At 37.9% G+C, this 20,864-nt stretch overlaps 1 protein-coding gene across 1 annotated transcript; it reads right to left on the minus strand.

Annotated features, from left to right (window-relative positions):
* Positions 1 to 332: 332 nt before the first annotated feature.
* Positions 333 to 18,365, minus strand: LOC116248365 (glycosyltransferase BC10-like). Its single transcript, XM_031621118.2, has 11 exons — positions 18,135 to 18,365; positions 16,522 to 16,947; positions 14,100 to 14,198; positions 12,586 to 12,686; positions 12,416 to 12,487; positions 11,525 to 11,615; positions 9,447 to 9,527; positions 2,218 to 2,277; positions 1,980 to 2,102; positions 1,842 to 1,880; positions 333 to 892 (listed from the first exon to the last, which is right to left on the minus strand). The coding sequence occupies exons 2-11, from the start codon at positions 16,897 to 16,899 to the stop codon at positions 761 to 763; spliced, it is 1,176 nt and encodes a 391-aa protein (XP_031476978.1). The 5' UTR covers positions 16,900 to 16,947; positions 18,135 to 18,365; the 3' UTR covers positions 333 to 760.
* Between the last annotated feature and the right edge of the window lie 2,499 nt (positions 18,366 to 20,864).

Here is a 20,864-nt window from a genome sequence, read left to right on the forward strand (position 1 = left end):
CTGAGTATGCAGCAGGAGCGTGGGGTGATAGAACTGTCAACAAAGACCACAAGATGTCACCTTCAAGGCCAATTCAATCTCTATATGAGCCAATCTGCAAAGTTAAAACATGGTTGTTTGAATCTGAGCTATGAGGTAGCTCGTTGACAGATCACGGACATGTGGATAACGCTCTTGCCAGAAGGTTCAAGACAATTACATCAAAAGTCCATAACTCAACGCATCATTCTCTAATTCAATGCACAGGTAGTCAGTTCCCACCTGATATATTCAAGTGTAAAATGTTAACCTTTATTACATTTACGAGGAGGAAAGGAATTCGAAGTGCACGAGTAACCAAGACTGTTCCATAAGAAGCTGAGAATAGGAAGAAACAGAAGTAAATGGATTGTGATATAGGAAAAGAAAAATGCATATTTACATCGACAAAGAATTAATCACATTGGCATGCCACTAGGACTCAAGTACGGAACGAGATTACAATTTCGGTTAATCTTATCCACCAATAGATCAAGTATATCAAACAATGCTCCAAATGATTGGCTAAAAATAAGCATTTTAGCATGATAAATAGAGGTGGTGAAAAACCCTGCTGAGCGATCAGAACTTGCAATTTGGCAGCTCGGCCCCTCTAGGGCTCTGGGTTACATAGCCAGGCAATCAAAATCTCTGTGACCAGCTTGAAACCATTAAGAGCTTCTGGGTTTAGAAGGGAGAGCTGACAGCAAAATGATCTAAAGAACAATGTCGAAGGATATAATTAAATAGTTGATGTGTGGCTAGAGAAGATTTCCATTAAATTGTCTAGTGCTTCTGGCTTGAACTTTCTTGCAAATAAATAACATGGCCTCTTCACTCCATTCCACAGACACGGCACTAGGGTCTTTTGTTTCTGCCAACAAAAACAGATACCAATGAAGCCACACAGTTTGAGAATATTAAAGGACAGGAAAATTTTGAAAGCTTAAGAAGATTTACAAAGCAAAAAACAGAAAAGAAATCATAAAACTATAAGAGCAAGCTTAAGAAACGTAATATAATTCCTGTGAGTCTGTGACTACGAGGTGATCAAACTGTTACCTACGAGATATTTCAGGACATTGACTTGTATTGTGCAAAAGAACTTAAACATGAATAACATACACAAAAATAATAGTAATATATGAGACAATAATATACATAGCAATACTAAGTTTACAGTTACAATCAGAATGGGTCCATTATATACTCGCTCCAGTCACAATCATATTCTGGTGTCTTTTGACATGTACTCTTAATGGGCAACAACATACTTGTAATTTTTGTAAATATTTTTATACAGATTTGTCACGTAAATTATTCTCTTAATCAAGGATAAAACACGCCTCCCACCATTGTTGAAGCTGATGTTTACTGCAGAAACTTCCCTCTACGAGCACTCATCTCCATTGTAAATTGACTGGCTTTGGACATCAAAAACTAACACTTCCACTAGTTATAGAAGGATTTCTTGTTAACCTTTCGCACCAAATTTATAGATGAAGAATAGAAGAGAATGAGATGGCAACAAGAAAGAGGAAAACTTCAACATTGATCAGCAGAAGAAAGCCAAGACAACTTGACAAAGGGTCATGCAAAGAACCAAAGCTCTTTCACATCGAGTCTTCAACCAGAAAAACATCATCAAAATGTTTTCACCTCAAAAAAGTGTGCCTAGTGGTTGCCGGAACATACAATGTATGCTACTTGCAAATTTGCGGTAATAATACTAACGTCAAGCTAAAACAAACTGAAAGTTTGACTGCCTAGCATAGACACTAAACCAGGTCAGGAACCACTTCTACTTAAGGTGTGCCCCGTACCTTCTCATCGCTTGAAATGTGTTCCTTCTCATCAATAAGCTGCAAAGCATAACATCAAAAAATGTATTACAACAAAAGCTTTTGTAATATTTTCAAAAAAGTGAATTATGGAAAAATAATATGGTGACAAGTTCATACTGTCATATTTTTGAGGAGTTCATAGCTAACATCCTTTCCTTCATATGCCTTGGGATGCCATTTACCTTCAGACCAATCTACATGTGTCAAAGACCAATTTGATATGCCTGATGGATCATGCATCTGCAAGACAGAGGCAAAAGTCAACACACCTATATTATTGCATAATTTATGTAAAGCCAACCTTTTAAAACAAAATCAAGAACTATCGTAAAGGCAAACTGCTTAACGGACTGACATGGAATAAAGTTGGCAAGTAATGCTCATCTGCAATACAGTTGTAGCCATCAGCACCTGGCTGTGAAATTAGAAACGAATAAATCGGATTTAATGAATTAGTTCAGAAAATAAAGTTACAAAAGCAATCAAAACCTTATTGGTAACAGAAGAACTGTCAATGTCTAGATTAAGTTAGGGAACAGAATAGAACATTCAAAATGTGCATATGATGATATGCCACAAGAAAAACACCTTGACTCCAGTTGAGGTTTCTAATCACTCCTCAAAGTCAACAAAAGGGATCATTTCACTTCTCTCATGACCTAGAAATTGCACTGGATGGCAATGTGCATAAATTTCATTGCGCTAGGACGTAATGAACCGTGCAAAATTTTTCTAAAGAATCACTACCTAGCCAAGTCATTATACAAGACTCGCTCGGGTTTCCCCAGATTAAATTCCTAACCTTAATAACTTGGCTTAGGAGAATTTGACTCCCATAGAGTGCACATGGCAGAGCGATCATGAACTGGCTGCCTTTCTTTGTAAAAAGTCAAAACCAAACCGTGCTAGCAAAAATGAATTGAAACATTCATGGAAGAGCAACAGACGAAGGAATGAAATAGCAGCTGGTAATGTGAGCAGAAGATTTGGTGCCATCTATGATACTCACAGACCACCACCTGCTTGTCACACATGCTTCCTATATTTCATAACATGGTAGGGCTGTCTGCCTTGTTAAAATGGGAAGATCAGCTTACTGACCCCTCCCTTCCTATTAGTTAGACAACAAAATCAGGGAAGGCTAGAGGCTTACATATGACCAAAATTAAGACCTGCCAAGTGCCTCATTGAACCTATTCCAGTTTCCAATTTTCTTCTGAAACCCAAACTAACTTTTTCCACTTTCAAAACCTAATTTTTAAGAACTACTTGTATACAAGTGCCTTCCATACTGGCTGATTCATCTGGTTTGTCCACAATTGGAATTATGAATTTATGATTTGCATTTTTAATTCATTTTTTCAAATTTACCAGTTAACAAATATCCCAAAAATGTAAAATGTACGATGGTGTAATACTCTAGAATTTTTAAAATTAGTCATCATCACTATCATTATTATTGCTATCCACATTGGGAAAGAGAGAAAGATCACTTTTTCCATTAACCCATAATCTCATACTATGTCACATGAACTTTTCAAAAAAAGGGGCCGCACCCATTTTGACACGACGCTGGTGCAGGTACAGTTCCGACACGCACCCCAACGGCATCCTTTCTTATGCAAGTTCAGAATATTTTCCATTGGTTTTTTTTTCTTCTCCCTGTCCTTTTCTTTCTTTATGTATAGTAATAAAAGTAACAAGAAAGGACAGATTAAGTTAAGAAACAAGCTAAAATTATATACATTATAAATACATACATTTTTATATATAAAATGAATATTATATATATATATATATATATATATATATACACCCTTGCCGCACCCTCGCACCCAAATTTTTTGGGACACATCGCACCAGCACTCACATCCGCACCCGCACCCTGCACTCATGTGACATAGATCCCATATTAATAGGGATTAGGGTCAGCCCAAGGGAATTACAAAATAGGCTCACACTGGAACAAAAATAATAACATCCTACTACTTTAAAGACATGACTAAGAATTAAGAAATAACTCTTAACACTCCCCCCACCCCCAACCCCGACTTGGAGTATATGTATCAATGATGCTCACTACGCAACTTCAACCTGTGCCACAGTTCTGTCATAGGCCTGATTAGAGTTTGAAGCTGAGCTGCATGACTGTCTCCAGCTGGTTCAAATTTCCTTGGAAAGACCATCAGCAACTAAGTTGTTGGCTTCCCTTTTGTAGTGAATAACAAAGTCGTATCTCACCAGTTTCATGATCCATTTCTGCTGTACGTGTAAATCTTTTGTTTCATGCAATACCTTAGACTATGGTGATCAGTGAAGACATGAAATTGCCGCCTGGCCAAATAATGGTGCCACTTTTGTATACCATAGCCATCAGCTCCCTTTCATGCGCTGATTTTCCTTTGAAGGTTGCCTCCCATGGCCTTGCTGAGATATGCAATTGGGTAATGTCTTAGGCTTAAACTGCCCCAACTCCTATTTCTGATGCATCTGTTTCCACATGGAAGGGCTGAGAAAAGTCTGGCAGAACTAGAACAGGTGCTGTAACTACAGCTTTCTTTAATTGATGGAACGCCTCCTTCCTGTGTTTGTCCCACCTAAACTTGCCATTTTTAAGCATCGCTGTTAAAGGAGTTCAAATGGTTCCAAAATCCCTCACAAAACGTCGATAATACCCTGCCAGTCCTAGGAAGGCCCCTTTTGCCATTTTTAAGCATCGGCATTATCGGCAGTTCCCAATCTTCAATGGCAGAAATCTTCCCCTTCTCCATTTGTACCCCCTGATCAGATATACTATGACCAAGATAGGTCACTTGACTACTCCCAAAAGGCACTTTGAAGCCTTAGCATATAACCTGTTCTTGGCTAGCACCTGTAGAACCAGATTCAAGTGTTTTGTGTGCTGGACCTGATCTAGAATGTAAATCAGGATATCATCGAAGAACACGAGGACGAATCTCCTTAAGTATGGTTGGAAGAGCTTATTCATCACTGCTTGAAAGGTTGCAGGCGCATTGGTCAAGCCAAAAGGCATGGCTGAGAATTCATAGTGCCCTTCGTGGGTTTGAAAGGGGGTTTTGTGGACATCAGCTGGAGCCATTCTTATTTGGTGATACCTTGCACGTAGGTCTAGCTTTGAAAAGATTCTAGCCCCAAAGAGCTGATCCAATAATTCTTCAATAACTAGTATTGGGTAACTAATTTTTATGGCGCATGCATTTAAAGCCCTATAATCAACGCAAAAACGCCTCCTTAGAGCATCTCCTTAATCAATTTCTCTATATCATTTTTATGTGTGTGACTGTATCTATAAGGCCTCAGATTTATTGGTTTGTCCTTGGCCTCAAGTTCGATCCGATGATCAAAGATGCATGCCAGAGGAAGACCAGCAGGTTTGTCAAACACTTCCGCGTGCTGCCTCAACATGGGTCGCAGGTCCTCCTGTTGCCGCTGTATGAAATCAGTCCCTCTGCTTTGATCTGCAGTCTGAAATAATATTAACAAGTGTATATTACCCTGCTTCCCACCTTCCTGCCGTCAGACCTTGCTGCCACCACTATCTGAGTGTCACTTAGGCCAGTTAGAATGTTGTGCTCTCCATCCTGACTTCTGAACATCATCTTCATTTCATTGAAATCCCATTTGACCCTTCCTAACTGTTTAGGCCACTGCATCCCTAGTACCAAGTCAGTGCCTCCCATTGCTAGGGGGTAGAGTTCCAGCTCCAATTTCTGCCCTTGGATCTCCACAACCTCCTTCAGGCAGTGTCCCTTACATATCAGGAAATTTCCGTCGCCCAATACAACCCTGAACTCTGGCTGACCTTCAATGGAACACCCACATGCCTTCGCTTCGCAGTCTTCTTGCATACGAAGTTACAGGTGGAACCAGTGTCCACCAGCACGTTGATTTTCCTCCCTTTTAGTTTCCCTTGAACTCTCATCACTTGGGGAACATTGTCCCCTACGAGTGCATGGAGTGAAATTTGAAGGGAGGCTATCACTCCTTCCTCCACTTCCTGCACCTCATCTTCCATGGTCACTGTTTCTCCTTCTTCCTCATTTCGTCCACCAGGTACATGTGCATTTTTTTACAAATATGACCAGGAGACCATTTTTCCTCACATTGGAAGCACAGTCCTTTTCTGTGCCTCTTGAATCTGCTCAGGGTTCAGTTTCTTTACTAAAACTGACTTTCTTTCGTTGGATTTTCTTTGAACGGTGCTCTGTCCGCGAGATTCAGCAGGGGGTAAATTAGTTTTCCACACCGTCTGTTTCAGTGATCTTGAATCTCTCACAGCGCCTCCCAATCTGCGACACTTTTCTTCTGCTACTCTTGCCAGTTCGAAAGTTTCCAGCAGAGACTGTGGACGTGTGGCCTGCATGTCTATTCTTAGTTCTTCTTTGAGCCCCCCTACGAAGGTTCCTATCAACATTTCCACTGGCCACCCTCGCACCATGTTATTGAGTTCCTCAAACTCTGCTTGAGACTCAACTAGTGACCCCTATTGTCTGATCTTCGATAACTCTATCTCTATGTTGAAATCTAAACAAGCGAATGGGCCAAATCGGACAGTAAGAGCTTCCACAAACCTGGACCAGCTGGGTTTGCATTGCTGTGTCACCAACCATTTATACCAACGTATAGCTGCCCCTTCCAGATGGACGGCTGCATGTCCCACACAACTTTCCGCTACAACACCCTAGCAGTCAAAATACTACTCCCCTAAAGACCCAACTGAGAAAATCTTCGCCAAAAAATGATGGAATCCAGATCCTTCCCCAGTACGCACGAATGAATCAGACGAGGGTTGTGCATGGGTGTTCATACCTGGAATCTGATGGGGGTTTGGGTTGTTTTGGTGCGAGCTGCTTGAGTTGCTCCCTGCAACATCTCCCCCATCATCCCTACCAGTTCACCCATCATCGATTGCATTTGAGAGTCAACTTCGGTTTGTCCCAATTCACCACAGTTCTTTTCCATGGCTTTTAAGCGTCCCACGAGCAGCTGGCAAGCAGTTTCCGCCTGCTTCTTCATGTTCTTGAAAGCAACGAGCATCTCTTAACTCACCATTGAGGCTATGATACCAACTGTTAGTGTTGTGTGTGTTAAGAGAAGGGATTTACACTTAAGTTGAGGGAAAGGGAAGGAAAGGGAGGGATTGAGCAATCCCTCCTTTGTTTGGTTGGCTAACTAAAGAGGAGGGAAAGGGAGGGAAAGGGGCAAAGTGTGTTTGGTTGGGAGGGGAGGGAAAGGGAAGGGAGGGAAAGGAAAGGATTGTGTAGTGTAAATGCAATCCCTCCCAAATCGGACGGATTGGGAAGGAAAGGAAAGGGAGAGAGGAGCAAAGTGTTGACTGCCCACAATACCCCTTCCTTCACGTTCTTAATTTTTTAAACATTTTGACTGTTAGGGGTATTATTGTAAAGTATTAACATTTCCTTTCCTTTCCTTTCTTTTGTATCCAAACAAGCTTTTTAATCACTTCTTCCTTTCCATTCCATTCCATTCCTTTCCCTTCCCTTTCTCTTCCCTTCCCTTTCCTTTCCCTCCCTTTCCCTCCCTTCCTTTCTCTCCCTTTCCCTCCTACCAAACAGGCCCTAAACAATCCCTCCCTCCCCTTTCCTTTCCTTTCCCTCCCCTTCCCTCCCCTTGCAACCAAACACCTTTTGTCCCTTTCCCTCCTTTTCCCTCCTTTTTAAATCCATGTGCTATTTAGTCTTTTTTTTTCATTCCTTTCATTTTCCTTCCCTTTCTATCCAAACAAACTTTTTAATCAACTCTTTCCATTCCATTCCTTTCCCTTTCCTTCCCTTCCCTTTCTCTTCCCTTCCCTTCCCTTCCCTTTCCATTCCCTCCCTTTCCATCCCTTCCTTTCCCTCCAACCAAACAAAGCGTAACTCACGCACCTTCCCAACACACAATCAGGCCTGAACTTGCCACTTGCCAAGAGGTAATCCTCATTACTTGCATAACCCTAATCCCTAGGGTAACAGCCTATTTATGACAATAGGAAATTGGGAAGGGATCCGATCCGACCCATTATTAATTATCTCCATTTATAAAATCCATAGCTTTGTTTGGTTGAAGGGAAAGGGAAGGAAGGGAAGGGAAGAAAAGAGAGGGAAGGGAAAGAAAAGGAAAGGGAAGGGAAAGGAAATGAATGGAATGAAAAGGAAAGAGTTGATTAAAAAGCTTGTTTGGATAGAAAGGAAAGGAAATAAAAGACTAAATAGCACATGGATTTAGAAAGGAGAAAAAAAAAGGAGGGGTAGTGTGGGAATAAAAAACTCTTCCACTTACCTTTCTTTCCTTTCTTTCCTAATCCATCCGATTTGGGAAGGAAGGGATTTACACTATACAATCCCTCCCTTTCCTTTCCTTTCCTTCCCCTTGCAACCAAACATGCTTTGCTCCTTTTCCTCCCTTTCCCTTCTTTCTAATTAACCAACCAAACAAAGGAGGGATTGCTCAATCCCTCCCTATTCCTCCTACCAAACAGGCCGTTAAGGCTGACAAAGTGCCTTGATAATTACACAGAATGTGAAACAATACTCATGTGGGAGGACATTTCTCGTCCGACAACCATTTTTTTCAGTTATTCACACCTTTAGGACAAGGTGCTTTTCAAAGGGGGCAGTAATGTTAGAGTCAAGGGTTTGGATTTGGGATAGGGCCTGAGTCGGGTCTACTAGACTAACCCAGAAGATGGTTATAAATAAGGGATTGGGAACGCAATGGGGTTATTGATGTAATAGGGTTTTCCCCTCTGGAGAGGGTTGCTCTAATTGGGTTAGAGCAGTGCATGTGGATGAGTTTCTCTTGTGGGAACTGAAGTTAGTAGGTGGCCACTAACAGTAGAACCATAAGTGGGCCAGTTAAGGCTAACCCCTCGTGACTCACTTGCTTCCCTAGATACATGGCTGCCAAGCCTAGCTTCTCTCTAGCTCGGGATTGGTGCCCACTCAGCCTAGCCGTGTAGCCTCCTTCTCTTCCTCAGTCTCTACCTTTCTATCTCTGGGTGGTTTGTTCGAGCACAACGCCATTCCACTACACCGCATTTAGGAGCTATTGTACACTGAGGGAGGGCTTACTGTACTAGGGCTTTTCTTGCTCTAGGTCCTGTCCGGACGGGTTCATTGTACCCATAGACTAGCAAGAGGCTAAGCATGTGCAAGAGATCCTCGGCTACTGAGGAGGGCTTGCATCACATAGATAGGGGTGTGCCAACTCTTTTACCATGTCTATGTGATGTAATCAGTCATTCTGAAACACATCATCAATATTACTATGAAGCCAATGTTTGCAACAATTATTGATATAGCACGACAGTTATGCCATAGAGAGTAGGAGGAGAGATTATCCATTAAAAAAACGAAAAATAAAATGTCAGCTTGGATAATCCAAAGTACTGACATAAGCAAGGCCAAAATCCCAAGATTAAGAGGCATAGCCACAAAGAACAGAAAATGGTCAGAATGCAACTTTAAATGTCAAATAGAAGACTATAAGCTTCAGATACTCATAAAAGTAAAAACCTATTAGCAGAAAATCCACAAGCATAAATCATGTATCCTAACTGACCTTACAGAACTCTTTGAATTTTGAGTAGTAAATTCCGTCAGCTAGAACCATTAGTGCATGTTGTCGCTTCATTATGAACCACTGCAGCATGAAACTACACCGTTACTACATTAAGATGCATGTTTAGCAGTTAGTTATATAATCAGTTTACAACCATTTAGTTGAGCATAGTCAAATAGTGACTTGAGGCTACGATAACAATTAAAAGCTAACATCCTGACATTGGCCTTTTTGGCAAGAGTCGATTGACAACAGTGAACCAGGGATTGACATTTAGTTTGAGGCTTTGTTGCAAGGATAGGGATACAGGAGTTGGTGTTGGATATGGATGCAAAATGTTTGATATGAACAGCCTAAAAAGCTAGACACTATGGGCACAGCTATTTTCATATGTTACATGTAATATGAGAAGAAAAATGACATATTAGATAGTGTTCCTTGTTTCCAGTCCACTTTAAACCAGCATTTATACAAAATAAAAGTACCAAAAAAAAAAAAAAGAATAAAAGCACAAGGTCTTTGGCCTTTGAGGTGCTTCTACCAATAATTCGGCACCATGAAAACAAATTTAAGCCTAACATATTTAGTAAAGACGGAGATCTTGATTGAACAAGGCATCAAATTGGTTTCCAAGGCAGAATGTGTAATACAATATATCTTCATCATGTTTCCCTCCTTGGATGGGAAATGGCCTTTGGCTTGAAGCATAAGTTGGGGGTGCATCACCAAGACTTGGCTGGTTGCCTAAGCTGGTCATCCCTAGGAAACCTGTCACATATAATCCCTAGGCTCACTGAGGTGATCTAGGGTTTTTCATCAACAATCTTTCTTTCCTTCTTTTGTTTTTATGTAATTTTCTTCCCTCATTTGGTATGTTACATGTAATTTTGCGTTAGAAGTGCATATGCTCATGTTATCATAGTTATGTATATAGTTCATGCCTTCACGGATTGTTTGTGGTGAGCATTTTCTGAGGAATGTTTAGCAAAGTGTTTTTTTTTGGTGTACGTTTCAGGAATTCAACATCTAAAAGTATATAAAAGTAATAAAAGCTCATGAAATTAGTAGCATTGTACTAATTTTTTTATAGGTATATTGATAAAGATTTGAGATATCATTTTAAGATTTTTAAATAAACAAAAAAATGGAAAAAATACATTAAAATGCGTAATAAAGGAACTTTTTGAAAAAGGGGAAAAATATCGCAAGGCCAGAAAGCTCACTCAAGAGGGCCGTCAAATCTATCGTGGTGGATGGTTGAGAGAAAAGAAAGTGAGAAAAAGGTGTGAACTAATACTTGATGACGAAAATGGCCATTACTATTTTCTTCTTATTTTTCTCTCAAACATCCATCACAATGGATGGGGCGTCCCTCATGAGTGAACTGCATGACTTTGGATAGCCACCGTCATGGATATTTGTATGCTCTTTTTAGGTTTTTCAGTTGATTTGCATATAATTGTATTGGTCCTTCCTTAGTACTATTTCTTATTTATTAGAATTATGATAGAAGTCAGTTTAAAAAAATGCAATGCTAACATGGAAGTCATGTTTTTGTTGAGGACTTATATTCCTCCCTTTTCTAACTGACACCAATAATTTTATGTTTATGTTTAGGATTTTATGTTACAAAAGTTAGAAAGTAATTGGTCTGTAAGAAATAAGATTTTTTACTTCTAATGATTTTGAAAATCATTAATTTTAAAATTTATAGCTGCATTTAAGCTGTACAAATTGTTCAACTTCATTAATTTGATTTTTTTTTTTTTCAGTCATATAAATTGCCATGTTGTGGAATGTTTAATGTGGTAATGCTATCATGGATTTTAGCTGTTTTTCCTTGTAAGTCAGCAGGCATACTCTTTTTACTGAGAAATCCTTCAGTTTTGCACTTTATTATTTCCCTTTTACGTGGGATGGTTAATGTACCTAGTCCTGACTAAGCCCTTGACCCAACTCACAAGTTCTTTTAAATACACAATATTAGATAATGTCCATCTGAAAGTGTAAGACATGCACTTTATCTATGTAATCAATAAGAAATCAGCAGCATGCATTTATTTCAGTAGAAATAGTACCTGCGCTCCCTTCCTCCAGTCTTTAGTTTCAATTTCAGGTAACATATTAGTTGAATACCTGCCTGTCCCATGGGGACCGGAATCCTCAAAGCTAAAAGAAGAGAAAAATAAAAATAAAAGATATGAAAAGTCAAATATTTAAATACTATTTCAAATGCTTAATGACAATGAGCTCTTGAATTCAATAGTAGAATAAAAGAATTTAGAAATGGATCCAAAAGGACTCTTGGAGATCATCACAATGAACAGACTAATGACAGACATCTAAGGAACACAGACTCTTCAAAAAGGTTGCTGCATCCAAGTCATTATGACTCAGGTGATGCCTGGGTGCAGATTCGGTATGCAGCTTACAATTTGCTTTTTTTACCATTGAATCATGAACCATAGCTTGTTAGTCATATATATATATATATATATATATATATAATGTGCAGTTGCTTACTTAATATATCGATAAAGAATAGTTTTTTTTTTTTGAGAAAAAATATAATAATTGACCTATTCATTTTTGTAAATAAATTGAAGCTGTTTGGCTAATAAAATTGGATATTCTCAAAACATGCCAATATTGGTGTCTAAAAGTAGACGTATCAAATGAACACTGCCATAGGATTCTGCAACATGCAAATGTTGGCTTGCAGGCATCCTGAAAGCAGAATTTTATTCACAATTAAGATAAAACTGTTTCTGAACTCAGTGACATGCTTTATGGATGGGAACATTTGCACATGAATTGAAATTTGGAAAGCATGCATGCACAGAATTATTCTGCATTTCATCATAATTTGATCAGTTACCAAGGATAATCTGTTCATTCATATAGACAGGAAAAATAAATGTGTTCTACTTTGGCTCATTTTTGGCCCAGAGAGTATAGAATAAGCTTACCAATCAATGAAACTGAGGTTTGTTCCAGTTAGGTACTCATATACATAATCAAAATTATGCAATGGCACACAACTGCAGTGAAGCACAGAAAAAAAAAATAATGTTTGTTACATTAGATGTCAAAGTACCAAAAAATGGGGATCCAGTAAAATTTGGTCAAAACACCAAACCTGTCAGAAAGCAACACAAAGAATCCATTATCAGGATCTTGAAGGGCACTTGTCAAAAGTCTCCGTTCTGCCTCAACCATTGAAACTTGGCCCCAATCAACCTAAAAAATGTTGATTGTTAACATTTCCATAATATGAGTTGTACTGGGAGTTATTAAAGTGAACAATGATTCCAAATACGAGCACAAATATCTTTAAAACATCCCACTGATTTGACCGATTTTACAATCTCATGGCCCAGTTACCTAAATTCAAGATAATTCACATTTGTTTATTTGACCAGACTTTTTTGGACGGAAAAATTTTGTAACAAGAAATAGCATGACAGAAAAGGAATATGACTGAAAAGCATTGCAAATATCCCACAAAGGAGTAATATCCAGGACAAGCAGTGACTGCTTTAGGACATGCTAGCACCAAGTGCCAAAGATGAATAAGATGCATGAACCATTGGACATAACAACTTTAGAAATTAGTAGCTGGACATTGCTAGTTATGAGCAAATAACAACCTAATCTAAAAACGTTGCACAACATGTGCACGGGATGTACAAGAACTTTGACATTCGAAGGCCATACATATTGCCAAGAAAATACTTGTACGTGACTGTCCTTACATCCACAACATCTGATATGTTATTTAATCATCAAGTTTTAATGTTCCAGTTGCAAAGATGTTCATCATTATCATTCTTGGTACTTCCTGATGCAATCTTGTAATGTTGCCTTTCACAAAAGGATCTTCAGAATTCAGAAAAAAGGTATGAAAAGCAGAAGAAGCAAGCCATTATGAGTTTTCCACTATTCTTAAAAAAACATTAACAAACATTGAGCAAAGTTTAAAAATTATAAAGGGATCAAAATTTGAAGATGTACCTTAAAGAATATATAAAAAGGTTTTTCTCAAAAAAAGGAAAATTAGTGATATAACATGACACCGTGAATATTTTTTTTTTTTAAGATTTTGAAAGTATGACAAGATTTTCCTGATAATATTTTGGAGCTATTTTGGTAATAGGAACACATATATTCTGAGAGTATATATGGTGGTGACTGGTTATAAACTATGTATATAATGACATAGATATCATTCCAGATCCATAGGTCATTGACCCCAATAATGCTCTTTCATGTTCTATACCATGATAAAACGGTCCCATTTTCAGCTTCTTGGCATTATAATGCACAGCCTATGATAAATACAAAATTATGTTTCAAATACAATGCTTAACATGCATATTATGTGAATGCAAATGAATTCTCGAATTTCTCATCCAAACATATACGATTTTTTCTCTTAAATGTTTCTAACTTGAACAAGACATAGAGCCTTCCATGAATCTAATGACATTTTTCAAAACTAAAAGAATTGAGATATATCAATCTTTTAGGGCCAAATGAAAGAACGAATATTTCAATAAGTGAAATGGCAACCAGAGATAATAAAACAAGAGCAGGAACTTAAAGCAATATATGCAAATGCAAATGATCGCAAAAGAGAAATATGACATATACCTTCTCACTTCGAATTTCTCTGTCCACAAACAAAGAGCTCTGATGCTTTGGTTTTTGCTCAGATGCATGTATGTAAATAGAAAACCTATCTTCATGACCCTGAAGTACACAAACAACATGAAGAAGAATTGCAGCATTAATCATTCTCACCCACAAAGAAACACATAATGTGCAGTTACATAAAGAGATTCAAATTTATAAAATGTCAATTAGATTCTTATTTTTCATTAGGTTTCCTTGTGGCAAATGGTTCAGGTATGGTCAAAACATGGATGCTGAAATTATGCACAGCCACTAATAATCGCAATTCCCTAAAAACAAGACTAGAGGTGGCCTGAAATATGTGAGCTCCAGTAACAAAAATCCCAATTTCCCAGAACAACAATCTTGATTCTTGGGAAAGTGGAATCCAAGTTTCCAATTGAGAGAATCACAGTTCTCAAACTAGGAAATCTTGATTCTAGGACTGATGAATCCCGATTCCTAAAGCAGAAATCAGGATTTGGCTGTAAATTTTTAACCTTTTCCTGGCCAAAGCGTGCATGGGTTCTAAAGTTTAGTTTTCTGGTTTCATAACTAAGAAAAGGAATTTAATTTCTAAACTCTTCAAATGAAAAAATTTAGCATGTATCCAGTTAAAATTTCTTATGGCGTGAGAAAGGAAACACTCTTTGCATGTTCCTTATGGGTGCAGATGCTGGTGTGGGTGTAGATGTGGGTGTGGGTGTGAAAATTTAAGAGAAATTGGGTGCAGTGTGGCAAGGGTATATGTATATAATTAATAGTTTCATATGTCTATATATATTTTCTTTGTTGTAAATCAAAATTTATTTGAAGGTTGTTATATAATCCATTACTAAAATTTACATTAAATAAAGTAAAAGTTTTATTTTTAAAACATTACTAGACCCTCGTTGTCCCTTTTAAAGGATGAAAAGAGGTGTCATCTTTATAAAGACAACATCCTGGCTGTTCTTTAAAAAGGACAACATCTGATCTCTTTTTAAAGGATGAGGCACGATCATCCATGTTATGTGTGACTGAGAAGAGAAAGACAAGGAGAAGTGGGAAAATGGGAAAGGAAAAAAGAGAGGGAGGGAAAAAAATGGGAGAGAAAGAAAAAGGAGAAAGCGAGTTTGGAAGATGAGAGAGAGTGCTGTCGCTTGCCCTTGCCATTCTCAGGCCAGTGCCAGAAAGAAGGGCAAGAGAGCAGGAAGAAGATTGGCCTATTTATAGCTGGAAAAGTTATTGGTGGACAGGGTACTGACAACATTTAGCTATGCCTGAGCAGTAGGATGGCAGGTTCAGACTGGAACAGATGCTTTTGTTAGAATATGTAAAACTGTGATTTGTTAGCTTGCATTTGTTAAGAACTATAGTAGATTAACAAGAGAGATAAGGAATAGCGAAATATTTTATGTGGTTTTGCTGATTTTCTTGGTTGTACAATAGCTTTCCCATATATCTGATTCTAAATTTATAACTCAGCTTTCCATTTTGATAAAGAGGATTAGAAGGGTTTCTCCTAAAGCCCTGCAATCAGAGATGTGCAGCTACCAAACCTACTATAAAGTAAGGAAATAGAGAGAATAAAGGCAATTACGTGAGATAAAGAAGGAAGAAACTTGATATTATTAATCAAATTTGAACAAACTGCACAATTTCTTGCTCACCTACTTAAAGATGATGAAAAGCAAGATAAATGGATGATTCTATGACAAGAATCCTTCTAAAACATAACAACTAAATGTGATGATAATTTTGATAAGCACTTAATCTCAAAGATTATCTACACATTGAGGAAATCCTAGAACTAGAAGTGAGATTTGGATTGGCTCCAGTTCCTGCATCACTCTCACCAGGCTGAAAAGACTCACTCTCCAGTCTAGGTATGTTTCTTTCCTTCCATAAAGTTCCACTATATGTTTGATGAACAAAAATGTATTGGAGCTTTTGCATGCAAAAAATCTTATCTAAATGTCATAAGAAGTGGTGGTAAACACAACCCAAAGCACCATTACCACATGCAAATTCTCTTAACAGCATTATCAGGCTCTTAACTCACAAAACCCTCTTACTGATTTCACTTGAATCCAATGTCTTAAAGAATCTAGATTGGATCCACATTTGGATCTAAAATGAAATCGAGACTTGGATAATATTCTTCTTATTTTTTTAAAAAAAAAAAATTAAGCAAGTGGCAGTATTGCATGCATAATGAACAGAAGATGAACAGTATATATTATGGTCTACTTAAGAAAAGCAAAGAACATACAATAGTTCTCCATAGGATCACAAAAGCACATGTTGTTGGAGAAGCTACTTGAGAGAAGAAGACATCAATGGGACATGAAGAAGAGACTCTATTCATAGTTAGCATAGAAAGTAAATTCTATGAAAGTCAAACAGGAGAAACACTCACAAGAAAGAACTTCTCCCACAGTTTTTCAAAAGGCAAAGAACCTGGCGTCAAAAACAAGAAGGCAATCTTTGGGTTCTTGGGTTGAATTCCATGCATCTTAAGAATATTGTCAAAGACAACACGAGCTGCAATCTCATCATCAGTATATGTTCTTTCATGTGAAAACTGAAAGACTTGAAACAATTGCCCGTGAGGGTTGCATATGGTTGAAGCAAATAAATAACAAGCTGCATACTGGCGAGGTGGATAAACATGAACACCCATCATACAGATGCACAGCATACTAAGTATTAGCAGAATCCACAACGGTCTCTTAGAAGATCTCTTCTGTGCCATTTGCATCACTTCAATTCTTCCCTCCCATGTCTTCCAAACCATTGCTAATGCACCGAAACAAGCTATAAAAAGGAACTCCTGAGAAAACACCTGCCATAATTTCACTAAACCTTCACTTCATATATCAAAACTTCTAATTGATAGCCTAATAATGTATGCCATCGACAAGTAATAAAGAAAAGCAGGCAACTTTCAGCAAAATTCACATCAAATAGGGTACTCAAAAAGAGCAAAAGGTGGACACAAATTTCAGAAATTTTGCATATATCTCCATATATACCATATTTAGATCAATAAGTGGTTTCTCTTTCTATTCTCTGGGCTACTAATAGCTTAGTTACAAACGGTGGAGTATAATCCACTACTTGCGAGCTACCATTCTGCGGCAGACTGCAGGAGTCTACACAGAGTTACGACATTAAGAAAAAAAAGCTACTTTGACAATCTAAAAGATTGAGGAAGCCTTGTCTCAGTTGCAATAGATTTTTGTTGACTCTAATCACTATCAAGATATTTGCTAGTTGGTATTCATCAAAATTGATAACCTCCATTTAGAATATGGCAGCACTAACTTTGGCAATTACTTGGGTAATGGATATTATGTACATATTGGTCCGACTCCCAAATACGGTGGAACTCCACAATCCAATTAAGCATTACAGCATGCCTAGAAGAAACAAATGGAGGACAAACATGGAGAACAAGACGCCTTCAGATAAATGAAAGAAGTGAAGACTTAGTCGGGAGAGAAGGGAAAAAGGGACACTGTTTCTTGCATGATACCGGATGCAGAGAAATCTTAATAGCAATAAAACAAAAGTCCAGCTGCTTATCAAAAGCTCAGCGAAACTCAAGCATCAGCAGAGAACTAATAACACTAAACGTAACTAATGAAACACCAAAAACTTCGTTGACCAATAATCTCATGAGGTTTCTCGAAAGTCCTACGCATCACAAAATCGCCGCGATCGGACCCACATTTCAAGCCGAATGCCAGAACAATGAACAGAATTCGATCGTTCTGCACTTTAAGAACCTCAGCACCAATCTATCCTCCCACGACATCAGAAAAGAGCAAAACTCAGGCATCACTCGAGTTCCGATGCTAAAACCGAAAGAAAGAACGGCGGGTTAAACCCGACCAAGACAGCTGACCCTCATTAACTCTTAAATTCCTCCATCCTCGTCTCTGTCCTCAGAACCAGACACAAGCAGCAGAAAGGAAGAAAATGCAAAAGCTAGCAACCAGATGAAAGGGAGAAGAGGGATCCGCTCACCCGAGTAGATCACCCAGAGGGAGGTGAAATTGTGATTCAACAAGAGAGGGAGAGAAAGGCGAGGGAGAGGATTCTCTCGTTGCTGAAAATGTGAATGGATTTGCTACATGAGAGGTTAAAATCCTTTCTCTTTCAGCATCCATTCCTTTCCTCCTCTTCTCCTTCCGCTTCTGCAATATTTTTTTATAGCACGTCTCTCTCTCTCTCTCTCTCTCTCCAACGTGACTTTCTTGCGTGAAGAGCAGTGGAGAAGAGCAGTTGGCGAGACGGTAACCATCGCCCTCTGTCCTCAGTACGTTAACGGTCGCCATGTTGACTCGAGCTCGGGAGGACCAAGTAGTCTCGGTTCAACCAAGACGCTTAGCTGTTCCGCTCTAACCAAGCAACTCACCCTCTAACCTTGCATTACGTCGTTTTACTGTCTGGTACTTTCTAATGTTTTCTTGTTTGTTAGTCTTTGTTTCGTATTTCTTATGTTTTTTAATTTAGTTTTGATTCGTATAAACTCGTTGAGAACATGAAGTTTAAATCTAAATTGTTCTTACAAAATATCACACTAGATTAATAAGATGTGCAATCTCAACCTCTTGTGTATCTTTTTCGTCACTTTCCCAGAACTCTTCAAGTTGAAGATGTTAACTAGCATGAACTGAAGTGTTTAACAGCCAAACTTGGGGAAGTGAACAACTGCACAAAAAGAATCAGAATCATCATGACAATGTAACAGGGGCGAACCCGCTAAAGCGCACTAGTTATAAAATTTTAAATTTTGAAAGAGCACTAATATGTAAATAAATAAAAATTTCTAATTTTGAAAGAGCACTAATATGTAAATAAATAAAAATTTCTTGAAATATCAATATGAAAACAAAAAAAAATTTTGTGTGTCAAGCACCTACCTCGGCCCCTGAATGATAATTAAGAGAAAATATGTATCTTAATTAATCGGATTTTAGGTAAAAAATGTGTTACGTATATACGTATTTGGAGAGTGGTACGTCCAATGAGATGGGCATGTGTTCCTCTGACCCGGTCTTGCTATGCAAGGCCTATTTAACAGCTTGGCAATGAAGAAGCACTTAATGTGGTTTATTTTATTAAAGGCAAACTTTGCATTGTGCAATTTCTACTATAAAAATGTGATGTTGAATCACGTACAGTTTTCAAACGTTGTGGGGTTCAGTCATTCTTTATAAGTCGCAGAAAAAGATTCCGCCCACATGATGACTATTTTTTACTAAAAATTTGGGCTACATGTGGAAGGTTCTTTCTCTATCTATCTTAAAATCGTAATTATGCCTAGCTCTCTGATTATTTATTATCTTATCGCAAATTGATCATAAACAGTTAACAAAAGATGTCAACTCAAAAGTTAAATTAAGTTTGTCAAAATATTAAAAGCTATATATATATATATATATATATATATATATATGTATATATATCTGATTTTTCTCCAGTAATTGTTGTCACCATCTAAAAGACTGGTGGTGGATTGCATGGGGATGAGGATCTGAAAAACCACTCTCTGAGAGAAAGTTGTTTTTCTGACATATAACATGTACTTGACACGGGAACACTAAATTAAATGGAGCCATAACATGCTTCATCGGCGAACCAAAACTCTATGGGACCAGGGAGCCGGTTTGGAACTTTGTCAATAGAAAGAATAATCAATATCACACACATGACTTCCATACTAATCTATTAGGAATAATTGCATGAGTTCATTATATATTGATTAGTTTTGGCCGATTGGGCTTTTCTCATGTTAAAAATAAAAGACATTGCCAGCCAAGCCGGTCTTCGCTTCCACTATTCCCACATCATAGTTGATGAAATCAATGGTAGTGATTCATGCAACTAACAAATTTATTTCTTAAAAACTTCCGCTAGTTTTCAAGTTGTGTTCGATCCATCTTCCTTTCCTTTGATGTTGTTCTTCAGCACATACATTATGAACCGCCAAGGACGACGAAAAAGTCGCATGTGATCCAACTCGCACAAGATCGGGTCAGATTCTTTGACAATCCTAAATGGACCTCGGATCAAATTCCGATCCAGTCAGTCATGAATCCACATCAATGAATTCGAATATGGTCCAGGCATTTTTATCAGATTGGACTAGACCGTTTCTATTGAAGAGGGCAGTTGCTTCTGCCTAATCTGTTGACAACTCCAATGCGTCGTTGACTTTATTCCAAAGGCGGCTGACTGCACCATAATATTTAAAATATCAAGCTTAATTAATTTCTTATATTCTTTAAAGTTATTTTATATATCAACAGAAAACATGGTTTGGTAAATGGAACACTATTTGAATGTTTAATGAATATTTTACTTTAATCTCGGGGCAGATGCATGGGTAGCTACTATTAGTATTCAATAAATCTGGTGCCAATTTTGAAAGGCTCACTGAGTGTTGTGTTCCAACTGTCAAACAACTCCTCAAAAAATTATATAAGTGTTTGTCATATTTTGTATCAAAAACAGCAAAGTACGGGGAGAACAAACAGATACATGAGAAATTCCAGCATTTATATAAGAAGCCAACCAAAGTTAAGCCCTGCAGTCGGTAGGATCTCAAAAGAACAACAATTTAAAATCAAATTAACGTATTTTAAATTTATTTTAATATGTAAAAAATAATGTGATACAAGATTGTATCTATTGCCGACATTTACAACATTAATGTATTCTGCTTAATGTATTGCTATGATGTATAAATTG

This window comes from Nymphaea colorata, chromosome 2 (genome assembly GCF_008831285.2).
Source record: "Nymphaea colorata isolate Beijing-Zhang1983 chromosome 2, ASM883128v2, whole genome shotgun sequence".
In the NCBI taxonomy this organism is placed as follows: domain Eukaryota; kingdom Viridiplantae; phylum Streptophyta; class Magnoliopsida; order Nymphaeales; family Nymphaeaceae; genus Nymphaea; species Nymphaea colorata.